Source organism: Ursus arctos, unplaced genomic scaffold (assembly GCF_023065955.2).
Source record: "Ursus arctos isolate Adak ecotype North America unplaced genomic scaffold, UrsArc2.0 scaffold_8, whole genome shotgun sequence".
Classification (NCBI taxonomy): domain Eukaryota; kingdom Metazoa; phylum Chordata; class Mammalia; order Carnivora; family Ursidae; genus Ursus; species Ursus arctos.
The window spans coordinates 11,154,537-11,178,431 of NW_026623100.1; the positions used below are offsets into that span (position 1 = coordinate 11,154,537).

At 36.5% G+C, this 23,895-nt stretch overlaps 1 protein-coding gene across 12 annotated transcripts in view; it reads right to left on the reverse strand.

Annotated features, from left to right (window-relative positions):
• VWA3B (von Willebrand factor A domain containing 3B) overlaps positions 1 to 23,895 on the reverse strand; it is a 215,316-nt gene that overhangs the window by 61,334 nt on the left and 130,087 nt on the right. For all 12 annotated transcript variants that reach the window (XR_007190847.2, XR_006408145.3, XR_006408143.3 and 9 more), the window contains 5 exons: positions 19,765 to 19,895; positions 17,038 to 17,195; positions 5,484 to 5,600; positions 4,164 to 4,251; positions 3,928 to 4,075 (listed from right to left, as the gene is read on the reverse strand). Coding sequence is in view for 9 of the 12 variants with exons in the window: in XM_044378496.3 (XP_044234431.2) it covers positions 3,928 to 4,075; positions 4,164 to 4,251; positions 5,484 to 5,600; positions 17,038 to 17,195; positions 19,765 to 19,895 (642 nt within the window). In the remaining 3 variants the exon portion in view is untranslated. The remainder of the gene's footprint in view (positions 1 to 3,927; positions 4,076 to 4,163; positions 4,252 to 5,483; positions 5,601 to 17,037; positions 17,196 to 19,764; positions 19,896 to 23,895) is intronic.

The following is a 23,895-nucleotide window of genomic DNA, read 5'->3' on the forward strand; positions in this document are numbered from 1 at the left end:
AGGAAAAAGGCTGTCTGTGGGGCTATAACTAGTAGAAATGTAAAATTTATTTGGAAGGTTATTTGATTTCATCTGTCAAAATTTTAAATGTGCACAACCTTTGGGTCTAGCAAGAGCCTTGTACATGTGCCCAAAAACCTGTGTGCAAGGAAATCTGATACAGGATTGTTTGTGATATAGAAGAGAAGGATACAATGTAAATGTTCATTAATCATGGGAAAGAACTGGGGATGAGAGGTACAGCACAGGAAATATAGTGAAGAGTACTACAATAGCATTGGATGGTGACGGAGGGTGTTACACTTGTGGTAAGCACAGCATAACTTACAGAGTTGTTGAATCACTGTGTTGTACACATGAAACTAATGTAACATGGTGTGCCAGCTATACTTCAATTAAGAAATAAAATAATGAGGAAGAACCTTGAAACTAGTAAGAATGAGACAGACCCATATCTACACATGTGTAGAGGTCTCTAAGACATTAATTTTTTTTAAGTAGACTCCACACCCAGCATGGAGCCCAACATGGGGCCTGAACTCTTGACCCCGAGATTAAGATCTGAACTGAGATCAAGAGTCGGACACTTAACCGATGAGCCCAGGTGCCTCTAAGGCCTTAATTTTTAAAATAAAATTTTTATAAAATAAATGATAATTTATAAAAGATAAAAAAGGCAAATCCATATGGTATCACCTCATCTATATTTATTAAAATTGTTATGCATATGTGTATAAATATATGTTACATACATATACGTATATATATGAGTGTGTGGGTAGAAAAAGAATTGGAAAGATAGTCACCAAACTACCCAGAGAGTTTCCTTTGTAGATGAGAGTGGATGAGATACAAGCTTCCACATTTTCCTTTAAAGACTTCTAAATGGCCATTCCATACTGAGAATGTATTCATATATTATTTAGCAAATAAAAATAAACCAATAATTAATTAAAAATAAGGTTCCCTTTATATTTCACCATTTCATCATTTGTTATAGGTCTGTTTTTCTTAACTTTTTTGTCAGTATAATGTTAATATATATTCAGTTAAAAGTACTACGACAAAACTAGACAATACATAAACAAAACCCCCCAAATCTCCAGTAATCTCATAACTCAGATAAACACTATTAACATTATAGTGAAAGAGAAAAGGAGGGAGAAAGAGTGCTAGGTCTACATCATACATATATGTAACCAAATTTATGTACTACGTATGTGGAGCTTTGTACCTGATTTTTTTTCCTTTAGCATTAATTATATTGAGAGCTTTTCCCTATGTCATTCCTTATTCTTCAGAACAAGACATTTCATGAACGTGTGACACTGCATGAGATGGATACAGCCTGCGGACATTTAGGTTGTTTTCAGCATTCTCATTGTTAGATATAAGGCAGCACTAACTATTCTTTGAATGTATGTATCGGTATTTCTGATTATGAGATATCTACATATGCACTCACTGGGGGAAAGGCTGTATGCTCTAACACCTCTGAGTGCATTGCCAAGGATGCAGCAATTTATACTCCCACCAGCAGGATATAAAAGTTCTCATTTCATCCTAATCTTGCCATCACTGTTCATTAGTATTTGTGTTTGTTTGTTTATTAGTATTTTTTAACCTTACAAATTTGATGGTGGTGGTAGGGTAGTTGTCTAATTGTTTTTCAGTTTGCATTTTTTTTCTCAATGCATATATTTGCTTACCAGCTAAGAAATATTTTTCTATGGGGTTTTGATTTTTTTTTTAATTTATCCCCCTAGATTTTCCAATGAGGTATTTATCATTTTTTTATTCTTTTATGGTCTGGGCACATGTACATGTATGTTGTTCTGTGGATAGAACACTGATTTATACACACACACACACCACTGGTTTATATGGATGCACACACAAAAACATATTTAAGACATTACTCCTATAACTCTTTCTTGTATATGTATAAATATTTTTCTGAGCTCTGCTTCATTTTATTTATATGTTTTTATCCAATATAACATTTTTCTGTATTCAATCTATAAATCTTTCCCTTATGGTTTCTTCCTTTGATTTTATGTTTGTACTTCCTTACCCTATCATATTTCTTTTTTGAGAAATTTACTTTTCTATGTTTTAGGTGATTGGAAGGCTTAGAAGGAGACATGATAAGCACAAGAAAATTCTACTTCTCGGTAGAGTTCACTAAATACATCTTATTCCAAATAAAACTGAAGAATATTAATAAAATAAATGCACAGAATAGGAAAAGCTGCCACCAAACTTCCAAGAAGAAATCAATCAGTGTTCAGTTTCTCTCTGTTGCTTCTAGAAGAAGTCAAGTTCAAGTGATACATTATCTGACTAATCGGGTTAGAGTTCACTAGAGATACAAATGGAAGCTGCCAGTCACAAGGTCTCAGCCAGGGACAGAACCACGCACCGTGAGGCACAGTCGTCAAGAATATAGCATCAATCACACACAACCTCCCGAGCAAAACTCACTGGTCGAGCCAAAGCAGGGTGCACGCTGAACTCCATGAGTGTAATGTCTTCAATGTGACTAAGAGGAAAAATTCACCAATTCTACTGCTTCTCCCAAATACAACAAGACCAGTTAAATAAAGCCTTTTTAAAAAAAGGTTTCCTGCCTTTTTTTTTTTTCAATTTTCTATTATGGAAAATCAAAACTATGTAAAAAAGCAGAGAGAACAGTAGAATGAGCTTCCCCTGATTCAATATTCTTATTATGCAAATTCAACAGTTATCAACTCACGGCCAATCTTCTTTTATCTATTCCTCTCCTCTCCCAACAACTCTCACCATCCCAATGATTCCGAAGCAAATCCCAAACACCCTACATTTCTTCTGTAACCATTTCAGGATGAGATAGGTTCTTTTAAGGATACTATTTCCATTTAGTGACCACAAAGCCTGATATGTTTCTATTTAAATCATTAGCTGCCACTGTATTTGCCCAGAAGCACTGGGGTTTGATCCTCATACCCTTGTTTTTTGTGTGTTCCTCAACCTTGAACAGCCTGGCTACTCCACTCAATCTGTTTTTGCTAAGGGCAAGGACCTTCTAGTTGCCCAATTCAAGGGAAACTTTTCAGTATTTATTTGGCCTTCCTCCACATTTAACCCTACCACAACCTCCCACTGCTTTTTCCCCTTCCAAGACATGACTGTCACTCTCTTATGGTTCTTTGGCTCTGGTTCACTCTCAGTCTCTCTCAATCTCTCTCTCTCTCTCTCTCTCTCTCTCTCTCTGCCTCGGCTCTCCCTTGCTCCCTCCCTCTTTCTCTTTTTCCTTTGGAGATTTTATGATGGAAAAGATGCCACTGCAGTTGCCTGGTGGCTCAGCTGGCTAAGGGGGTTGACTCCTGGTTTCAGTTCAGGTCCTGATCTCATGGGTCCATGAGATCGAGCCCCTGTTGGACTCCAAGCTCAGTGGGAGTCTGCTTGAGATTCTCTCCCTCTGCCCTCCCCCCACTCATGCAGGCACACATATGCTCTTTTTCAATAAATAAATCTTTAAAAAAAAAAAAGAAAAAAAGAAAAGATGCCACTATATTTAAGAAGAGAAGGTAAGCAAAGGGAGGACATAGTCTCCCACTAGTTCTCCCCTGGTTCTCTGATACTGGATGATGTTCACTCATGACTCACGACTCTGAGAAGCTTTTCAAACATTTTGCAGCTCCATTCTGCCACCCACCAGCAACCAGCCGTGAACTGCCAACCCAACAAAGGCCAATTTCTTCTCAGCTTAAAAACAAAGCTTCTTAAGAGCTTTTCTCTTTTTTACTATCTTCACAAATAATTTTCTTCTCAATGGCTGACATACATTTCTGTTATAACTGTACAAAACCAAAGAGAACTACATTTTTTTTTTGAACCGGAAGTGAAAAATATGTCAGGCAGGGACAGATAGAAAATCAGTCTTACCTCATCAAAGACCTTGGAAACAACATGCTTGTCCAGAATGGGAACATAGGTGGGGATGTGAGGGACCGCTGTCACGGACAAGGCATCCATGACGGTGAGTTTCTTGGCAACCAAGCCATGGGTCTTGAGCCAGTTTTCTGAAGACATACTTGAAGAAATAAGAACACAGACTATGATGCTTTAAACCTTGTAATAAAAACATAACAAAACTTCCCTGGTAAAATTAAAGTACTCACTCTCGGTCATGAACCTGTTTTCCTTCTCGACTCACTATTCCTAATGATTTGCCATCTAGGTATTCATTTGTCAGCAGAATGCTTTTCTCTGTGGAAGGAGAAATGACAGTCGTATAATTTCCAATATATGTAAGACCAATGCATGATGAATATGGCCCTATCATTGTTTTGCTTAACTACTTCATTCCATATCCATTGAGATCCCTCTCCATGGAAGAACGAGACATTCATTCTCTCATTCCCCAGAAAACACACTTTTAAAATGTTAAATGAGAATGCCATTAACCAATGATTGTGCAATATTGCCCTCATTAGACTGCCCCCAAATTATACAAAAGAACTTTGATCAACATTTTAGTTTTTGATAGTTTGCTTTGTGGTTCCTCCACTCTGTATGGAAAACCAAAATCCCTATTGGATCCTGTTTAGTTGTAGATACACATTTTCAAATCAATATTTGGGGCTTTTAATATATACCCTTATATAAACTTGGACTTATAAATGAAAAGAAATATTAGCTGGTTCAATCGGCAGCACCTAGAAGGAGGGGTGTTTGGGAGTGAGTTGGTTAAACATCTAAGAAATCATACCCTACTTATCATATGATAAGCCCTTTAAGAACCATGCATATGGCAGACCTAGGGACTATGACAGGTTAATTGAAACAGAGGAAAAGACATCACAGTGATCAGCACTAAAGAACATAAGGTTAGATTCAGCTATGATGGAGTGAGCGTACACTTGTCACTCAGTCACTTCCTCCTACATAGGGAATTGATTGAGCGTATCTGTGTCATTAGTTTGATTTACTAGTTATCAACTATTTGAAATACAGGGAAAAGTCCTACAGGAATTAAACTCTTAGAAATTTGCTATTTTAAGAGTAAGGATTTCATTCTTATAATAAAATTTGAGAGGAAAATCATATTTTCCTCACATTTAGCCCCCCAAAGTCTGACAATATGGACCAGAGAGGGGCTCATCAGATGTCACCACCTGTGAATGAAGGGAAGAAAATAAACCAACTGTGAAGTATTAGATTTTCATGTTCAAACCACAGACTGGCAGCAGGCACTACACTAGCACCAGAGTTACGTGAGCCACTTATATATTAAGCGTCCAGGAACAGTAATTGCAAATCTCAGTCTAAGAAAATCCAGTTCACTATAGCAAGCAGACATGATTTACAAGGAGTAAATCATGATTAAAAATGATTTGTTTCCCCCGAAATGTATCTACACCCAGCTTTTTAGGAGCAGACACACTTGGCAAAGGGAGGCTGGCTTGTGCTTCCTGACATAGAGACCCTCTCTGGCTTGCCTCTGTCACTTGGAGTGTTCCAGCTGCTGGAAGTGGAAAGGCTGTCGGTCCTCTCACTGCAAGCTGAGCTCTTGAGGCTGGACATCCGGCTTCTGAGCAGGCTGGTTTTGGTTGATTCTGTTGGTATCAAAGGGAAATGGGTTAAAGCAATTTGGGACAAAAGGAGATAGCTTACTAGATGCACCTATTTCCTTGGGTCCTTAAAAAAAGAATACAGATTCCAAACCTCAGAGGACAGTTTCTGCCACCAACTAAATGCTGCAGTTAAGGCTTATTCCACTTATCTGAGCTCAAGCTCTGCCCCTCTTTGAGAGAGATCTACTTCCAAGCTCATTCAAGTTGTTGGCAGAACTCATTTCCTTGTAGCCGTGGGACTGAGGTCCCTCTATCCTTGATGACCATCAGGGCGGCTCTCAGCTCCCTAAGCACCCACATTACTACCCATGTAGCCCTCCACCTTCAAGCTAGCAATGGCGCACTGAATTCCCCTCGTGCTTCAAGTCTCTCTTTCTTTTCTGTCACCGACTGGAAAAAGCTCCTCTTTTTAAGAGCTCATGTGAGTATACTGGGCTCTCTTAGACAACGTTGGCTTAAGGTCAACATAACATAATCCTAGGAGTGATGCCTCACCATATTCACAGATTGCAGTCCTTTAATGAGCAAATAGATACTTATCAAATATAGACAACTAATCTGTGTTATATAGAAGGTAATGAGCTTGTAATAAGACATCTTGATTATTTTTCATATGCAGTTACAGAAACCACATTAATTGTAAATGTGTCCTGTACGTCACAATTTGGAGGCACAAGTACCAAGGCTTTACGTAGTATTCATGAATGAGTTGTGTCCTTGTTTTCAACAAGAAGGGACTTAGCCTCTCCTATAAGAAACTAGATCATCAGACTGAAGATGAGCTAATGATCCATAAATTGTCCTTTTCATAGAAAGTTAACACCAGTGGTCTCTGTACATAGAGAAAGGACTGTGCTACGTGTTATTCATTATTTTTCTAGGCAATAACAGGGTGAGTCTTGTCTTGATTGCCTCTGCAACCAGGAATTAAAAAGGATAAATTTCATTGGGAGCTATGTCTGTGAGTAAAAGAGATAAATGATCCACATAGGAGAGCTGAACTCTGGCAGGCCACTTTGACCAAAATCATTAGGCAAAACAACAGGTGTGCCAAAATGAAAATAAAATTTAGCTCCAAAAGTCTCCAAACATAAAAACTGTACTATTCCCAAATTCTGAAAATAATGAATAAAAACATTTATCTGGCAGTGGATTCAAGTACTTAACTACTCCCCAAGTTCTGTAGTCAGTCACTACATTTCATTACCCTTCTATGTTAAAAATTGAAACAGAATAAAAATTCAGGACAGGGATGCCTATCAATAGCAACAGTCACAAGTCTAAGTGAAACAGTGGAAGAAGCAAAAGGCCATTAAAATGTTTAGGGCAAGTGGCAAGTAGCATTTCTAGCAAAACTCAGGTTTACTGGAATGGGCAGGCAGGCTACACAAGTGGCCTGGTATGGGAAGCCACTGTGTTCACATGAGCCTAAGATATTCCTCCCTTGTACAGAGATACCACGACAAGTGGACAGATCATGCAAGATTGAGCCAGCTATGGCAAGTGGCCCATACCAGGAAGCCCCTTGGCCTCTGTAGGTTCAAGGCTCTCCTCCCTTGCCCACAGACATGAAAACACTCAAAAGATAGCAGTGGGGAAGCTACCACAATTTTTCCCCACTGAGAGACATCTAGCCTCCTGGCCGGAGGAAACTCCTGCTCCTCCCTCAGGCAGCACCAGCAGGGACCAGTAGTAGCTTCACTAACACCAGCAAACCAAGCACCAAAATAATATCACGAAGGCTGTGAAAATTAAATTACCATTGGAACCACGGCCCCACAGAATCAGGCCAAGGTCTATGTGCCAGCTGTAAACAGGGCAACTACTTCCTAAAATAAAAGATCTAAATAGGATCCAGAGTCCCTTTCATAATAGACAAAATGTTCAGAATACTATAAAAAATTACCCATCACAGCAAGAACCATGAAAATCATACTTTAAATGAGAAAGACAAGCAAATGATGCCAACAGAATGAATGATGAATCAGAAGTTGGGATTATCTGATAAGGATTTCAAAGAAGCTGTCATAAAAATGCTTCAACAATTAATTACAAATTCTCTTGAAACAAATGAACAAATAGAAAATCTCAGCTAAGAAACAGAAGTTGTAAAAGTTTCCAAGTGGAAATTGAAGAGCTAAAAAATAACAAATAAAAAAACTTGCTGGATGGGCTCAATAGTAGAGCAGAGATGACAGGGGATCATATCAGAGAACTTGAAGACAGAGAGAAAACTAGAACTCAGCCAATTTTAACAACAGAGAAAAAAAATATATTGACACAAGATAAACAGAGACTCAGAGACCTGTAGGATAATAACAAAATATCCAACATTCATATCATCAGGGTCTCAAAAGGACAGGGAGACAGAAAGTAGAACAGATAGACTTCTTGAAGAAATAGTAGATGAAAACTTTCCAAATTTGGTGAAAGACACAATGTACAGATTCAAGAAGTTGAACAAACACCAAACAGAATAAACCCAAGGAAATCCATGCCAAGATGTATTACAGTTAAACATTTGAATGTCAGAAACAAAGGGAAAGATCTTGAAAGTAGCCAGAGAGAAAAGACACATTACCTAAGGGAACATCAGTTTGAATGACAGAAAATTTCACATTTTAAATGAAGGAGGCCCCAAAGAGGGGCTTCACTATTTTTCAACCACAAAAAAGAAAGAACAATTGACTGTAAATTCTGAAGGTAAAATTGTCCTTCAAGAATTAAGAGAAAATAAAAGCCTTTCTACACATGGTAAAATAAACAAAACAAAACAAAACAAAAAAACTGTGGCTAACAGACCAATCCTTCAAAATGACTGGAACAGACATTATAACACCACCTAATACTCAAGATAATGGTATTGAAACCTGGGGAATATAAATAAATTTGAAATTTTCTAAATTGAAGTAAGATTTCAACACTCACACGAAGTGGTAAAATGCTGACACCTGTAGACTTTTACAAGTCACTTATGTATGCTGTCATACCCAGAGAAACAATTACAAAAATCATACAAAGAGAGAAATTTTTTAAAAACTACAAGTAAACCATGACAGAATTGTAAAAAATGTTCAAGTAACCTGAAGGATGTTTCCCAGAGTCCTCAGAGGGGAGGGTGGTGGGGGAATGGGATAGGCTGGTGATGGGTATTAAGGAGGGCATGTACTGCATGGTGCACTGGGTGTTATACACAAGTAATGAATCATGGAACTTTACATCAAAAACCAGGGATGTACTGTATGGTGAATAACATAATATAATTAAAAAACATTATTTTTTTTTAAAGATTTTATTTATTTATTCAACAGAGAGAGACAGCCAGCGAGAGAGGAAACACAAGCAGGGGAAGTGGGAGATGAAGAAGCAGGCTCATAGCGGAGGAGCCTGATGTGGGGCTCGATCCCATAACGCTGGAATCACGCCCTGAGCCGAAGGCAGACGCTTAACCGCTGTGCCACCCAGGCGCCCCTAAAAAAAATATTATTAAAAAAAAAAAAAGTAACCTGAAGGACGGCAAGAAAAAAGAAAGAGGAACAAGACCAATGAAAATAAATAGAAAATAATAAAATAACAGAAGTGCTAACATATCAATTATTACTTTAAATGTAAATATCTAATACTACTAATCAAAAAACATACTGGCAGAGTGGATAAAAGAACACCATCAAACTATATGCTACTTAAGAGAAATTTATTTTTTTTTAAGATTTATTTATTTGAGAGAGAGAGCATGTGCTTGCATGAGCACAGGCAGGGAAAGGCAAATAAGAAGGAGAGAAAGTCTTAAGCAGACTCTGAGCTGAGTGTGGAGCCCAACAACAGGGCTCAATCCCATGATCATGGCTGAGCCAAAACCAAGAGTTGGATGCTCAACCAACTATACCACTCAGGTGCCCCAAGAAATTTAAGTACAACACTGGTAGATTGAAAGTAAAAGGATGGGTATTAACGAGGGCACGTGTTGTGATGAGCACTGGGTGTTATATGCAACTAATGCATTGTTGAACACTACATCAAAAACTAATGATGTACTATATGTTGGCTAACTGAATATAATAATAATAAAAGAAAGTAAAAGGATAGAAGATGATATACCATGAAAATATTAACAAAAAACTGGAGTGGCTAATATTAATACCTGATAAAATACAGCAAAGAAAATTTACATAATAAAGGGGTCAATCTACCAGGAAAACATAGATTCTAAATGGGCACACATAAACCAAAGAGTCTTTTTTTTTTCTGCTTATTTTTTTAATTGAAGTATAATCAACATACAGTGTAATATCAATTTCAGGTGTACAATATAGTGATTCAACACTTACATATATCACCTGGAGTTCACAACAAGTGCCCTCTTTTTTTATATAATAATTTTTTATTATATTATGTCACTATACAGAACATCCCTAGTTTTTGATGTAAAGTTCCAGAGTCTTAAAATACATGAAGTTAAATAAAATTGATAGAGCTCAAAGGAAAAAGAGACAAAGCAACAAATATATTTAAGGGCCTCATAATTTCCTCTCAAAAAGTGAAAGTACTACTAGACTCAAAATCAGCACGGACAGAGAACACAGTCAACCAGCAGGATCCAACTAACATAGACAGACTACTACCCCCAGTAACAACAGAATACACATATCTTTCTAGTGCCCACAAAACATATCTTCATACTTTACGAAGACAGACTATTAGTCATTATAACAGATTCCAACTAATTTAAAAGAATTGAAATCATACAGTGTGTTCTTTGACCATAGTGGACTCAAACCAGAAAGTGATTACAGAAAGACAACAGGAGAAACTCTAAACATGTGGAATTAAACAACACACTTGTAAATAATCCATGGGTTAAAGAGGAAGGCCTTAAAGGAAAGAAACATACTTAGAACTGAAAGAAAACAAAAACACAACAAATCTAAATATGTGAGATGCAGCTAAAACAGTGCTGGGAGAGAAATTTTTGCACTAAATGCTTATGTTGGAAATGAGGAAGTATCTCGAATCAATGATAAGTTCCTAACTCAAGAAATTAGGAAAAAAAGAACAAAACAAAACTAAAGCAGGCAGAAGGGAGGAAACAATAAAGAGCAGAAATCAATGAAATTGAAAATAAAACATTAGAGATAATCAGTTAGATGAAGCTGTTTTTAGGGGAAGAGAGCACCAATAAATCTGATTAAACCTCTAGCAAGACTGAAAAAGAGAATGAGAAAGAGAAAATGAGAGAGAGAGGACAGACAGAGCACTAATATCAGAAACAGTACAGTGGACATTACTATAGATCTTGCAGTCATTTAAAAGGTAAAAAAGGAATACAGTAAATAACTTTGCACTGATAGATTTGATAACTTAGGAAAAATAGACCACATCCTTAAAAACTACCAACTGCCAAAATTCAACCAAGATAAAATAAACATTAATAGCCCTAAAACCATCTTTTAAAACTGAATTCTTAATAAAGAAGCCCTGGGAAAAAATCTCCAGGCCCAAATGGCTCCATGATAATTTTACCAAATATTCAAAAAAGAATTATACCAATTTCTTCCAAGAACAAAAGAGGAGGAACAACTTCTCAACTCATTTGAGGAGGATAATATTAACTTGACACCAAAACCAGGCAAAAACAGTGTGAAGAATTGAATAGCTATGTTATATACTTGAAACTAATGTAATATTGTGTGTTAACTATACTCAAATTTTTAAAAAATTTACATAAATATGATGAAAAAGAAAAACAAACAAAACAATAGAAACAGACTCATAAATACAGAGAACAATCTGGTGGTTGCTAGAGGGGAAGGGTGTAGGGCAGGAAGGGAATAAGAGAAGAGGATTAAAAGGTACAAACGTCCAGTTATAAAATAAATAAGATAGGTAATGCAATGTGCAGCATAGGGAATATGTTTAATAATAAGTAACAACTTTGTATGGTGAAATAGTAGCTGGATTTATTGTGATCACTTTGTGACGGTGACTTTGTGATGTATATAAATGTGAAATTACTATGGTGTACACCTAAAGCTAATATGGTATTATATATCAACTACACATCAATTTAAAACTGTGGAAAAAACAGAACTAAGAAAAAAGAAAAACTATAGACCAATATTCTTCATGTACTTAGATATAAAAACCCACAATGGAGTATTAGCAAACCAAATCCAGCAAGGTATTAAAAGAGTTATACACAGAGAAAATATGGAAGTGAAAAATATTCCAGACATACAAGGTTGGTTAACATTTGAAAATAATCAGTAATCCACATATCAACAGACTAAAGAAGAAAAATCATGTATCAATTGATGCAGCAAAAGCATTTGACAAAATTCAGCACCCATCCATCATAAAAACTCTCAGAAAATTAAAAATGAGGGGAACATCCTTAACTTGATAAAGAATATCTGCAGAAAGAATACCTACAGATAAAGAATATTTACAGTTAATATCATTCACAATGGTGAAAGACTGAATTATCTTTTCCCTTAAGACTGGGAAAAAGGCCAGAATGCCCACTCTTATCACTCTTATTCAACAGAGTCCTAGAAGTTCTAACTTCTGCAATAAGACAAGAAAAATAAATAAAGTCATAGAGATTGGAAAGGAAGATGAAACTGTCCCTATTTGTAGATGACATATTGTCTATGCAGAAAATGGCAAGAGATCCACAAGCACATATCACTCACACCCACACCCACACCCACACCCACACACACACACACAATTCCTAGAACTACTGAGTCCAGTAAAGTTGCCAGTTACAGGATCAACACACAAAATCAATTGCATTTTGATAGACTAATGAATATAATGACCTAATGAACATATGGAAACCTATATTAAAAAAACAAATACCATTTACAATCACTCCAAATACAATGAAATAATTAGGCATATAGTTAATAAAACATTGTACAGGATCTCTAAGCTGGAAATTACAAAATGTTGCTGCAAGACAACAAAGAAGACCTAATATATGGTCATATTCATGAGTTGTGTTCACAGACTGGATGAATCAACATCATAAAGATGTGAGTTGTCCCCAAATCAATCTATAGATTCAATGCAATTCATGTCAAAATCCTAGAAAGGTTTTCTTTAAATACATAACCACGTTCTAAAATTTAAACAAAACTTTAGGCCCCCCAAAATAGCTAAAATACTTTTGCAAAAGAGAAATAAAGTTGGAGGAATCATGGCACTTGATAATAAGGCATGTAGCAACATTAATCAAGATATTGTGGTATTGGTAGAGAAACAGAAACAAAGATCAATGGAACAGAAGTATAAAACCTAGATTTAACCCACACAGATATACCCAGCTGATTTCTGGTAAAGATACAAAATTAATTCAATGGAATAAGTGTAAGTATAGCCTTTTCAACAAATGGTGCTAGAGCAACATCTATAGGGAAAAAATCTTAATGTAAACTCATACTTTATACAAAAAAATGTACAACTCACAGTTTATACAAACAAACAAACAAACAAAAGGCTCACAACAACCCAACCTAACTACATAACTAAAAGAGCTGGAAAGAGGAGAACAAACAAAGCCCAAAGCCAGTAGGAGGAGGGAAATAATAAAGATTACAGCAAAAATAAATGAAATACAGACCAAAAATAAATCAATAAAACCAGGAGCTGGTTCTTTGAAAAGATCAACAAAATTGATAAACCTTTAAGCTAAACTCATTAAAAAAAAAAAGGAAGAGAACTCAAATAAAAGAGGAAACTGAAGGAGGAGAAATAACAACCAATACTACAAAAATGCAAAGAATTATAAGAGAATATTATGAAAAATTACGTGCCAACAAATTGGACAACCTAGAAGAAATGGACATATTCCTAGAAGCATATAAACTTCCAAAACTGAATCAGGAAGAAATCAAAAATTTGAACAGAGCAATTACCAGCAATGAAATAGAATGAGTAATCAAAAACCCCCAACAAATAAAAGTTCAGGACCAGATGGCTTACAGGTGAATTCTACCAAATATTTAAAGAGAAGTTATACCTATTCTTTTCAAACCATTCCAAAAAATAGAAGAGGAAGGAAAGCTCCAAATTCATTCTACAAGGCCAACATTACTCTGATACCAAAACAGGATAAAGACACTAAAAAAAGAGAAAACTATAGGTCAATATCTCTGATGAACACAGATACAAAAATCCTCAACAGAATATTAGCAAACAAAATTCAATAATACATTAAAAAAATCATTCACCACAATCAAGTAGGATTTATTCCCAGGATGCAAGGGTCTTTCAATATTCACAAATCAATGTGATACATCACATTAACAAGAGAAAGGATAAAAACCATATGGATCATGTCAATAGATGCAGAAAAAGTATTTGACAAAGCACAAATGATAAAAACTCCATTCATGATAAAAACTCTTGACAAAGTAGGGTTAGAGGGAACATGTCTTAACATAATAAAAGCCATATATGAGAAAAACCACAGCTAACACCATACTCAATGGTGAAAAATTGAGAACTTTTCCTCTAAGATCCGGAACAAGACAAGGATGTCCAATCTCACCACTTTTATTCAACATAGTCCTGGAAGTCTTAGCCACAGCAATTAGGTAAGAAAAAGAAATAAAAGGCATACAAATTGGTAAAGATGTGAAATGTTCACTATTTGCAGATGACATGATACTTTATATAGAAAATCCAAAAGTCTCCACCAAAAAACTACTAGAACTGATAAGTGAGTTCAGTAAAGTTGCAGGATACAAAATTAATATACAGAAATCTATTGCATTTCTTTTTTTTTAAAGACTTTTATTTATGTATTTGACAGAGAGAGAGACAGCCAGCGAGAGAGGAAACACAAGCAGGGGGAGTGGGAGAGGAAGAAGCAGGCTCCCAGCGAAGAAGACTGATGTGGGGCTCGATCCCAGGACTCTGGGATCACGCCCTGAGCCAAAGGCAGGCGCTTAATGACTGAGCCACCCAGGCGCCCCTGCATTTCTATACACTAATAATGAAATAGCTAAAGGAGAAATTAAAGAAAACAATCCCATTTACAACTACCCCATAAAGAATGAAATACCTAGGAATAAATTTATCAACAAGGAGGTGAAAGACCTGTACTCCAAAAACTATAAATCACTGATAGAAGAAATTGAAGACAACACAAATGGTAAAATATTCCCTGCTCATGGATTGGAAGAACAAATATTGTGAAAATGTCCATACTACCCAAAGCAATTTACAGATTTAATGTAATCCCTATCAAAATACCAACAATATTTTTCTCAGAGAACAAATAATACTGATATTTGTATGGAACCACAAAAGACCCTAAATAGCAAAAGCAATCTTGAAAAATAAAAACAAAGCTGGAGGTATCACAATCCCAGATTTCAAGACATACTACAAAGCTATACATATCAAAAAAGTATGTTACTGGCACAAAAACAGACACACAAATCAATGGAACAGAACAGAGTCCAGAGAAAACTGACACTTTTATGGTCAATTAATCTATGACACAGGAGAATATAGAGTGGGAAAAAGTCTCTCTGACAAATGGTGCTGGGAAAACTGGACAGCTACATTCAAGAGAATGAAACTGGTCAACTTTCTCACACCATACACAAACATAAACTCAAAAAATGGATTACAGACCTAAACTTGAGACCTGAAGCCATAAAACTCCTGGAAGAAAACATATAGGCAGTACTTTCTTTGACATTGGCCACAAAGACTTTTTTTTTTTTTTTTTTTAGATATATCTCCTCTGGCAAGGGAAACAAAAGCAAAATTAAACTATTGTGACTACATCAAAATAAAAAGCTCTGCACAATGAAGGAAATCATGAACAAAATGAAAAGGCAATCTACAGAATGCGAGAAGATATTTGCAAATGGTATATCTGATTAGGGCTTAATAACAAAAAATATGAAGATTTCAACACCAAAAAACCCCAAATAATTCAATTAATAAATGGGCATAGAACCTGAGCAGATATTTTGCTAAAGAAGACATACAGATGGCCAACAGACACATGAAAAGATGCTCAACATCACTCATCATTGGGGAAATGTAAATCAAAACGACAAGAAGATATCACCTCATACCTGTTAGAATGGCTAGAATCAAAAAGACAAATAACAGGTACTGGTGAAGATGTGGAGAAAAGGGAACCCTTGTGCACTGCTGGTGGGAATGTAAATTGGTGCAACCACGATGGAAACTAGTATAGAGGTTCCTCAAAAAATTAGAACTACCATATCATTCAGCAATTCTACTTCTGGATATTTAGCCAAAGAAAACAAAAACACTAACTCAAGAAGATATATGCACCCCCAGGTTCACTGCAGCATTATTTACAATAGCGAAGATATGGAAGCAGCCTAAGTGTCCATCAATAGGTGAATGGATAAAGAAGAGGAAATATATAAACCCTACACACACACACATGCACACACACACACACACGCACACACACACTATGATTCGGCCATAAAAAGAAAGAGATCTTGCCATTTGCCACAACATGAATGGATGGATTTTGAGTGCATTATGCTAAGTGAAATAACTTAAGCAGAGAAAGACAAATACTATATGATTTCGCTTATATGTGGAATCTAAAAACAAAAACAAAAACAACCACAAAAAAACAAAAAACAAAAAAACCCTAAAACAAGCTCATAGATGCAAAGAGCAGGCTCTTGCCAGAAGCGGGGGATGGGGAAGTGGGCAAAATGGGTGAAGAGGGTCTAAAGATACAAACCTCCAGTTATAAAATAAATAAAGTCATGGGGATGTGATGTACAGCATGGTGACTATAGTTAATACTTTATTGCATATTTGAAAATTGCTAAGAGCACAGATCTTATAAGTCTTCATCATAAGAAAAAAATGCTTTTGTAACTACGTGTGGTGACAGATGATACCTAAACTTACTGTGGTGATCGCCCTTCAATATATACAAATATCAAGTCGTTATGTTGTACTCCTAAAACCAATATAATGTTTGTGTTGATTATATGTCAATAAAGCAAAAACAAAATCAAAAAACCCCACAGGTTTAGGTTCCTTTTAAAATAAGAAAGGGATAAAGAAAGGGGGGGGGTAATCAGAAGGGGGAATGAAGCATGAGAGACTACGGACTCTGAGAAACAAACTGAGGGCTTCAGAGGGGAGGGGGTGGGGGATTGGGATAGACTGGTGATGGGTAGTAAGGAGGGCACGTATTGCATGGTGCACTGGGTGTTATGTACAAATAATGAATCACTGAACTCTACATCAAAAACCAGGGATGTACTGTATGGTGACTAACATAATAAAAAATATTATTAAAAAAATAAAATATTATGTGGATTTAGTTTTATTCTACTTTCTTGCATCGAAGGAAAACCAGTAATGAGAATCAAACCATTTTGTTCACTGATACCTGCGTGAAGGACTTTCTTTTTCTGAATCTTTTGATTTGAAAGATCCTCTGCTAAGTGCAACATATTTAGGGATGACGCTGGTGTTGGCTCGACATCAGAATGAGGTTTTTCACATTTTTCTGGGGTTGAAACCATAGAACAGATTTCTTTTTGATGCCTGTTTTGATTCAGACAAAAAATAGACAAGGAAAGAAAAAAAGAGGAATTAAAGGAGGGGGAAAACAAGATTCCATCAAGAAGGCAGAGTTAGATCAATAAAATCATGTTGAATGCTACAAACTAAAGGAGGAGGCTTCCTCTCATTGGTTAATTTAAGAATAATCTTTTTCCCCACTCAAAGCAGAAGAGTGAACAGGGACTCAGATGTGAAGTCATTAGATATGGCTCCCATCACAGCTCTGTTCCTTCCTGGCTGTGTGACTAGGTGACATCCCTCACTCCTCTCTGAACTTCTTCATTTTCCTCCTCTGTAAACTGTGGGAAATTTAGGTGTGCACTGACTCTATAGGGCTGATATGAGAATTAACACAAGGGAGAGCCAGTTGTAAACAGAAAGCCTTATGGAAACCCCTTTCTCTAACTAAAGGGTTGAACAGCTAGCTCTTATAAAAGCCAGAGAAGGGAAATCCTTGCCTTGGACCCCCTGTGCCAGTTCCAGACCACAGGAAACCACTCTGGTGAAGATCTGGGGCCAGGAGGGACCCTAGAAATGCCTGAGAATTTTCCCAGACACATCTTTTCTGAAGCTCTGAACACAGCAGCCACAGAAAGGAAAGTTTCCAGAACAATCTCCTGCTCCAACACTGTAAAGCATGACCTCTCTCCTTTACCCTCCACCTGAATGCCCACTTCACAGACCACCCCACAGTGTTCTATAATCTGGTATACTGTATCCCCCACCACACTGTGCATCTTGTGATGGAAGGGACTGGGTTTATATTCATCTGTGCATCCTAGTTCACCTGGCACAGGGTCTGTACTCCACAAATGTTTGAAAAAAGAAGGAAGGGAGAGGAGATTTGGAGGCTGAAACATTTTTTCACCTGGTAGAAAGCTGGAACAAGGCAATTTGGTTTTGACTGTAGCTAAGGCAGTGAACTAATTTTTCCTAATGTTCTAAGGAAGGATAGAAGCATGCTACCTGTAGAATGAGGCACTGAATTTTACTCATTCCCTTATGTTAAATTAAAGCTCTTGTTACATGACAGGCCTGGCCTCATTTAACCTCCCCAAAAGCCCTATGACTACCATTATTCCCATTTTGTATATAAGGAAACTGAGGCTCCAAGAGGTTAAGTAACTTGCCCAAATTTACCCAACACGTAATGGTGGGAAACCCGGATTAAAACACTTTTCTGCATGACTCCAGAACCTGCCCTATTCAGCCCCTAAAAAAGAAATATAAAAAATAAAAAAAGAATGCATCCACTACTAAATCAATGGCAGATATGGTCAACTGACTAAGCCAAGTTCCAAACAATAGCTGGTCATTTTGTCCTGAGATTTTTAGATTGATTAAACAAGGGAAAGAAGACAGTTAAGATAAAGAGGGTAATTCACAGTGAGGTGCCGCACATTTATTTGACTCTTAGCTTATTTGTTCAGATTCTCTGAATTTAGAAGATATATCTGACGACGCTGTAAAACCTCATTATAAGATGGCCCAATATAACATTTATCTCTTTTTACTGATTTCATTGCTCATACCCTGCTCCCCGCCCATGTTAATGCTTAATTTGCTAACAGGAGACAGTGAATTTTGATGAAGAGGAAGTCCTGATTGATAAAGGTACTTTCAGCTTCTTTCCATTAGCTACCACTCTTTTAAATAAAAAGACATCCTCCTGATAGAGTATTTGTATGAAGCTGTAATATTTGAATATCTGTACAATGTTCAATTGTTTTAAGAAATTTTCACACCTTTTCTGAGTATTGGAGTGGTTCTGATTTTTGTTTAAAAATTACTAACTAGAAGGGCGCCTGGGTGGCACAGCGGTTAAGCGTCTGCCTTCGGCTCAGGGCGTGATCCCAGCGTTATGGGATCGAGCCCCACATCAGGCTCCTCCGCTATGAGCCTGCTTCTTCCTCTCACACTCCCCCTGCTTGTGTTCCCTCTCTCACTGGCTGTCTCTATCTCTGTCAAATAAATAAATAAAATCTTTAAAAAAAAATTACTAACTAGAGACGTATTAGAATATAGGGTAGGAAAGACCTGAGACATTATCTAAACCAAATTCTACCACCACAGCCACCATTTTAAAGACGAGGAAACCAAGACTCACAGCAATGGGCAGATGTGGAGAGAAGTCAGGGATTTGCCAAGATCACACACAGTGAAGTCCAGACCCTTAGGGCTCCTGATCCCTGAGTCAAATTTCCTGCCCTACACAGCACTCCTGCTGTGCTCTATCATGGCCGGGTTTGGGGGGCCCATCCACACTGGGTGGAGACGAACCGTTAACACTGCTCTAAGTGCCACACAAGGATTTCAGAACTTACATTTAAAGGTAAATATGTGGCCTCCTTAAACCATATATTAGATAATTAAATTATTAGATCATGACTTCTCCTTCCTTAAAAAAATTCTAACGCAATCATGCTATGTGATTCTTTTCACTAAAAGAAATCCCAAAAGTACTGCAGAAAGAAGAGGTGTCAAGGAGAGCGAGCAGAAGCATCTGAGGGGACCCCAGTGATGGGGAAAACAGGGGCTTTGGCGTGCTCACTTATTGTCCCCCTCCTTTTCTCCGTTGTACCACCAATCCACGATCAAAGACTCTGAATAAAGGTCTTGCACCTTCTCCAGGTCACTTCGTCCCTGCTCCATTTCCTTAATTAAAAGAGTCAGATCTTCATTCTGCCAAAATGAGAAGTAAATATATTGTGAAATGGTATAAAAAAGTTCAAATTTCAAACATTTCTAACAGAAAACCAACTGTATCAGGAAAAGAAGAATCTAAAGAATTTCATGTAGTTCTCATATTTTTCCATTTTAGTAAACAGTTTTATTGAAGTATAATTCATACACAATAAACGTAATGCATGTACATTTGAATAGTTTTGACACTGACACCTGTGAAATCTTCACTGCAATCAAGATAACAGACATATCCATCACCCTAAAAGTTTCCTCAGGCCCCCTTGTAAATATGCTATCCTCCCTACTCCAAATCCCCTCTCCCCCCTTCCTAAGCAACTACTCATCTTCCTTCTGTCATTATACATTAGTTTCGATTTTCTAGAATTTTATATAAATGGAATCATACAGTATGTATTCTTTGTCCAGTTTCCTTCATTCATATGATCACTTTGAGATTCACCCATGTTGCAGCATGAATCAAGAGTTCATTCATGTTTACTGCTGAGTAACATTAGATTGTATACTGAATACCAAAACTTAGTTACCTGTTTAGGGACATGCCTGGGCTATTAAAAACAAAGCTATGAACATCTGTGTACAAGTCTTATGGACATCTGCTTTCATTTCTCTTGAAAAAATATTTATTTTAGTGTGATTCACATTGTCTATTCTATTTTGGATGATTTCTGGTAGTTTTTATTTTGTGTGGAAGTGGCCCATTTTTTTTTTCTAAATTGTCAAATTTATGAGTGCAAAGTTGCTCATTGTATTCCTTTTATAATCTTTTTGATGGCTGTAAGATCTAATACAATATCTCCTATTTCATTCCTGATATTAGTTCTTTGTGTCTACTCTTTTTGTCTTTGTCAGCCTCCCAAGATGTGTTATCAGTTCTTGAGGGTGTTTTTTCCCCCAAAGAAACAGCTTTTCGTCTCATTGATTTTCTCTACTGTTTTCCTATTTTCAATTTTATTGATTCATGCTCTTATCTGTATTGTTTCCTTCCTTCTGCTTGCTTTGGGTTTATTTTGCCCTTCTTGTTCTAATTTCCTGGGGTAAGAACTCAGATTGTTGATTCAACAACTTTCCTTGTTCCCAGCACAAGCATTTAGTGCTATAAATTTCACTCCTAACACTGCGTTAGCTGTATCCCACACAGTTTGATATGTGGTATTTTGTTTTCATTTGGTTCTAAGTATTTTTAATTTCCTTTGAGACTTTCTTTTTGACCTATGAATTACCTAGGACTGTGTTGTTTAAATTTCATGTCTTTAGACATTTTCATGCTGTCTTTCTATTATTAATTTCTCATTTGATTCCATTATGGTCAGAGAACAAACTCTACGATTTCAATGCTTTTACTTTTTTTTTAAGTTTTTATTTAAATTCCAGTTAGCTAACACAGTGCCATATTAGTTTCAGGTATACAATATAGTGATTCAACACTTCCATATATCAGCCAGTGCTGATCACAACAAGTGCACTCCTTAATCCTCATCCCCTATTTCGCCCATCGCCCCCCACCCCACCTTCCCTCTGGTAACCACGGGTTTGTTCTCTATAGTTAAGAGTCTGTTTCTTGGTTTGCCTCCCTCTCTCTTTTTCCCCCTTTGTTCATTTGTTTTCTTTCTTAAATTCCACATGAGTAAAATCATATGGTATTTGTCTTTCTCTGACTTATTTCACTTAGTATAATACTTTTAGCTCCATCCATGTCACTGCAAATGGCAAGATTTCATTCTTTTCATAGCTGAGTAATATTCCATTTTACACACACACACACACACACACACACACACTCACACACACCCTTCACATCTTCTTTATCTATTCATCAGCTGAGGGACCCTTGGGCTGTTTCCATAATTCAGCTATTGTAGTTAATGCTTTTAAATTAGCTGAAGTCTGTTTTATCACCCATTGTACAGCCTATCTTAATAAATATACCATGAGCACTAGAAAAAAATTTCTATTTGGCTGTTGTAGTGGGGAGTATTTTATCTGTGGCAATTAGATCTTGTTGGTTGACTGTGCTGTTCAGATCTTCTCTGTCCTTGCTGATTTTGCATCTAGTAGTTTCTGTCAGTTGCTGGGAGGGAAGCGTTGAGGTCTCCAACTGTGTATTTGTCTATTTCTCTTTTCAGCTCTATCAATTTTTGCTTCATATATTTTAAAACTGTATTGGTTTGTGCACACACACTTAGGACCTTTATGTATTCCTGGTGGACTGATGTTATTATGTACATTTTATTTGCTATAAAATCTACTTTATTTGTTATTAACACAGCCAATCCAGATTTCTGTTGGTGTGTCTTTCTCCTTTTGAACCTATGTAATTGTACTTGATGTGAGTTTCTCTTATGTAGCATATAATTTAGTCATGTTCTTGTACCCACTCTGTCAATATCTGTCTTTTGATTGGGATAATTAGACCATTTATAAGTAATTATTGATATGTTAACACTTCTGTTATTTTATCATTTGTTTTCTACTTGTTTCATTGGTCTTGTTCCTCTGTTTCTCTTTGCCTGCCTTCCTTTGGGTTATTTGAAAAAAATTTTAAATAATTCTATCTTGGTTTATTTGTAGTGTTTTTGAGCATATCTCTTTATATTGCTTTCATAATGGCTTCTCTGGGTATGGACAGCATATCTATGAGACTTATAACAGTCTACTCACATTAACATTTTACTATTTCAAGGGAAATATGGAAACCTCACTTCCACTTAGGTCCCTTTACCTTCTTTTAAATATCATGGTGTTGAGTATCAGATAGTGGTATAATTTTTATTTCAATCATTGAATATGATTTCATGAAGAAAAGGAGACACCATTACATCTACTCATATTTTTGCTCTTTCTCTCTTCCTTCATGATGTTCCAAGACTTCTTATTTTATCATTTCTTTTTGCCTTAAGAACTTCCTGTAGCCAATATAAGAGTAGGGCTTCTGGCAACAAATCTTTTGATTTTTATTTGTCTGAGAATATTTTTATTTCCCCTTCGTTCCTGAAGGATAGTTTTGTCCAATATAAAATTTGTGGTCGATGGTTCTTTTCTTGCCACACTTGAAAAATATTGTGCCACTTCTTTTCTGGCCTCCTTGGTCAAATTCACTGTCAATTTGGTGTCATTTCTTTCAGGCTGTTTTTAAGACTTTATCTTTGATTTTCAAATGTTTAACATGGTGTGTATTGGCATGGATGTCTTTGGGTTTATCTTCTTTGGAGTTTACTCAGCTTCTTCAATTTGTATGGTTACTACTTTCACCAAATTTGAGGAGTTTTCAGTTATTTTTCCATGTAGTCTTTCAGCCCCCCTTTCTTTTCTCTTTGGGGAACTCCGATGATACTAATGTTGGATCTTTCATTACTGTCCTATAGGTTCCCATGGTTCTGGCTTTTTTTTTTTTTTCAGTCTACTTCCTCTCCATTGTTCAGATTGGCTGAATTCTATTGTCTGACCTCAAGTTCACTGATAAAATCAAGTCATCTCCACTCTCACCATTGAGCCCACCCAGTGAGTTTACCTGCTATTGAAGCTTTCCGTTCTATAATATCCACTTGGAAATTTTTATAACTTCTACACCTTTGCTGAGATTTTCTATTTGCTTATTTGTCACCAGATAGCGTGTAGTTGATAGTTGAAGCATTTTTATGATAGGTTCTTTAAAATCTTGGTCAAGTAATTCCAGCATCTGATTCATCTATTTCAGTGTTCAGATCATGTGATGGTCTTTTCTCATTCAAGTTGTGATTTTATTGGTTCTTGGTGTGATGAGTGATTTTACTGTATCCTGAACATACTGGCTATATTGTGTTACAAGACTCTGGGTCCTATTTTAAAACTTTTATTTTAGCTTGCAGTAGCCCTGTTTAAATTTAGTGTGTGAGACTTTGTCCTACTTTTGTAGGATTTTGCTCCAATGGCAGTTTAATTTTCAGAGCCTTTTTGATATTATTTTGGTCTTCTTTATTAATCTGGTGTTGCTGGGCTC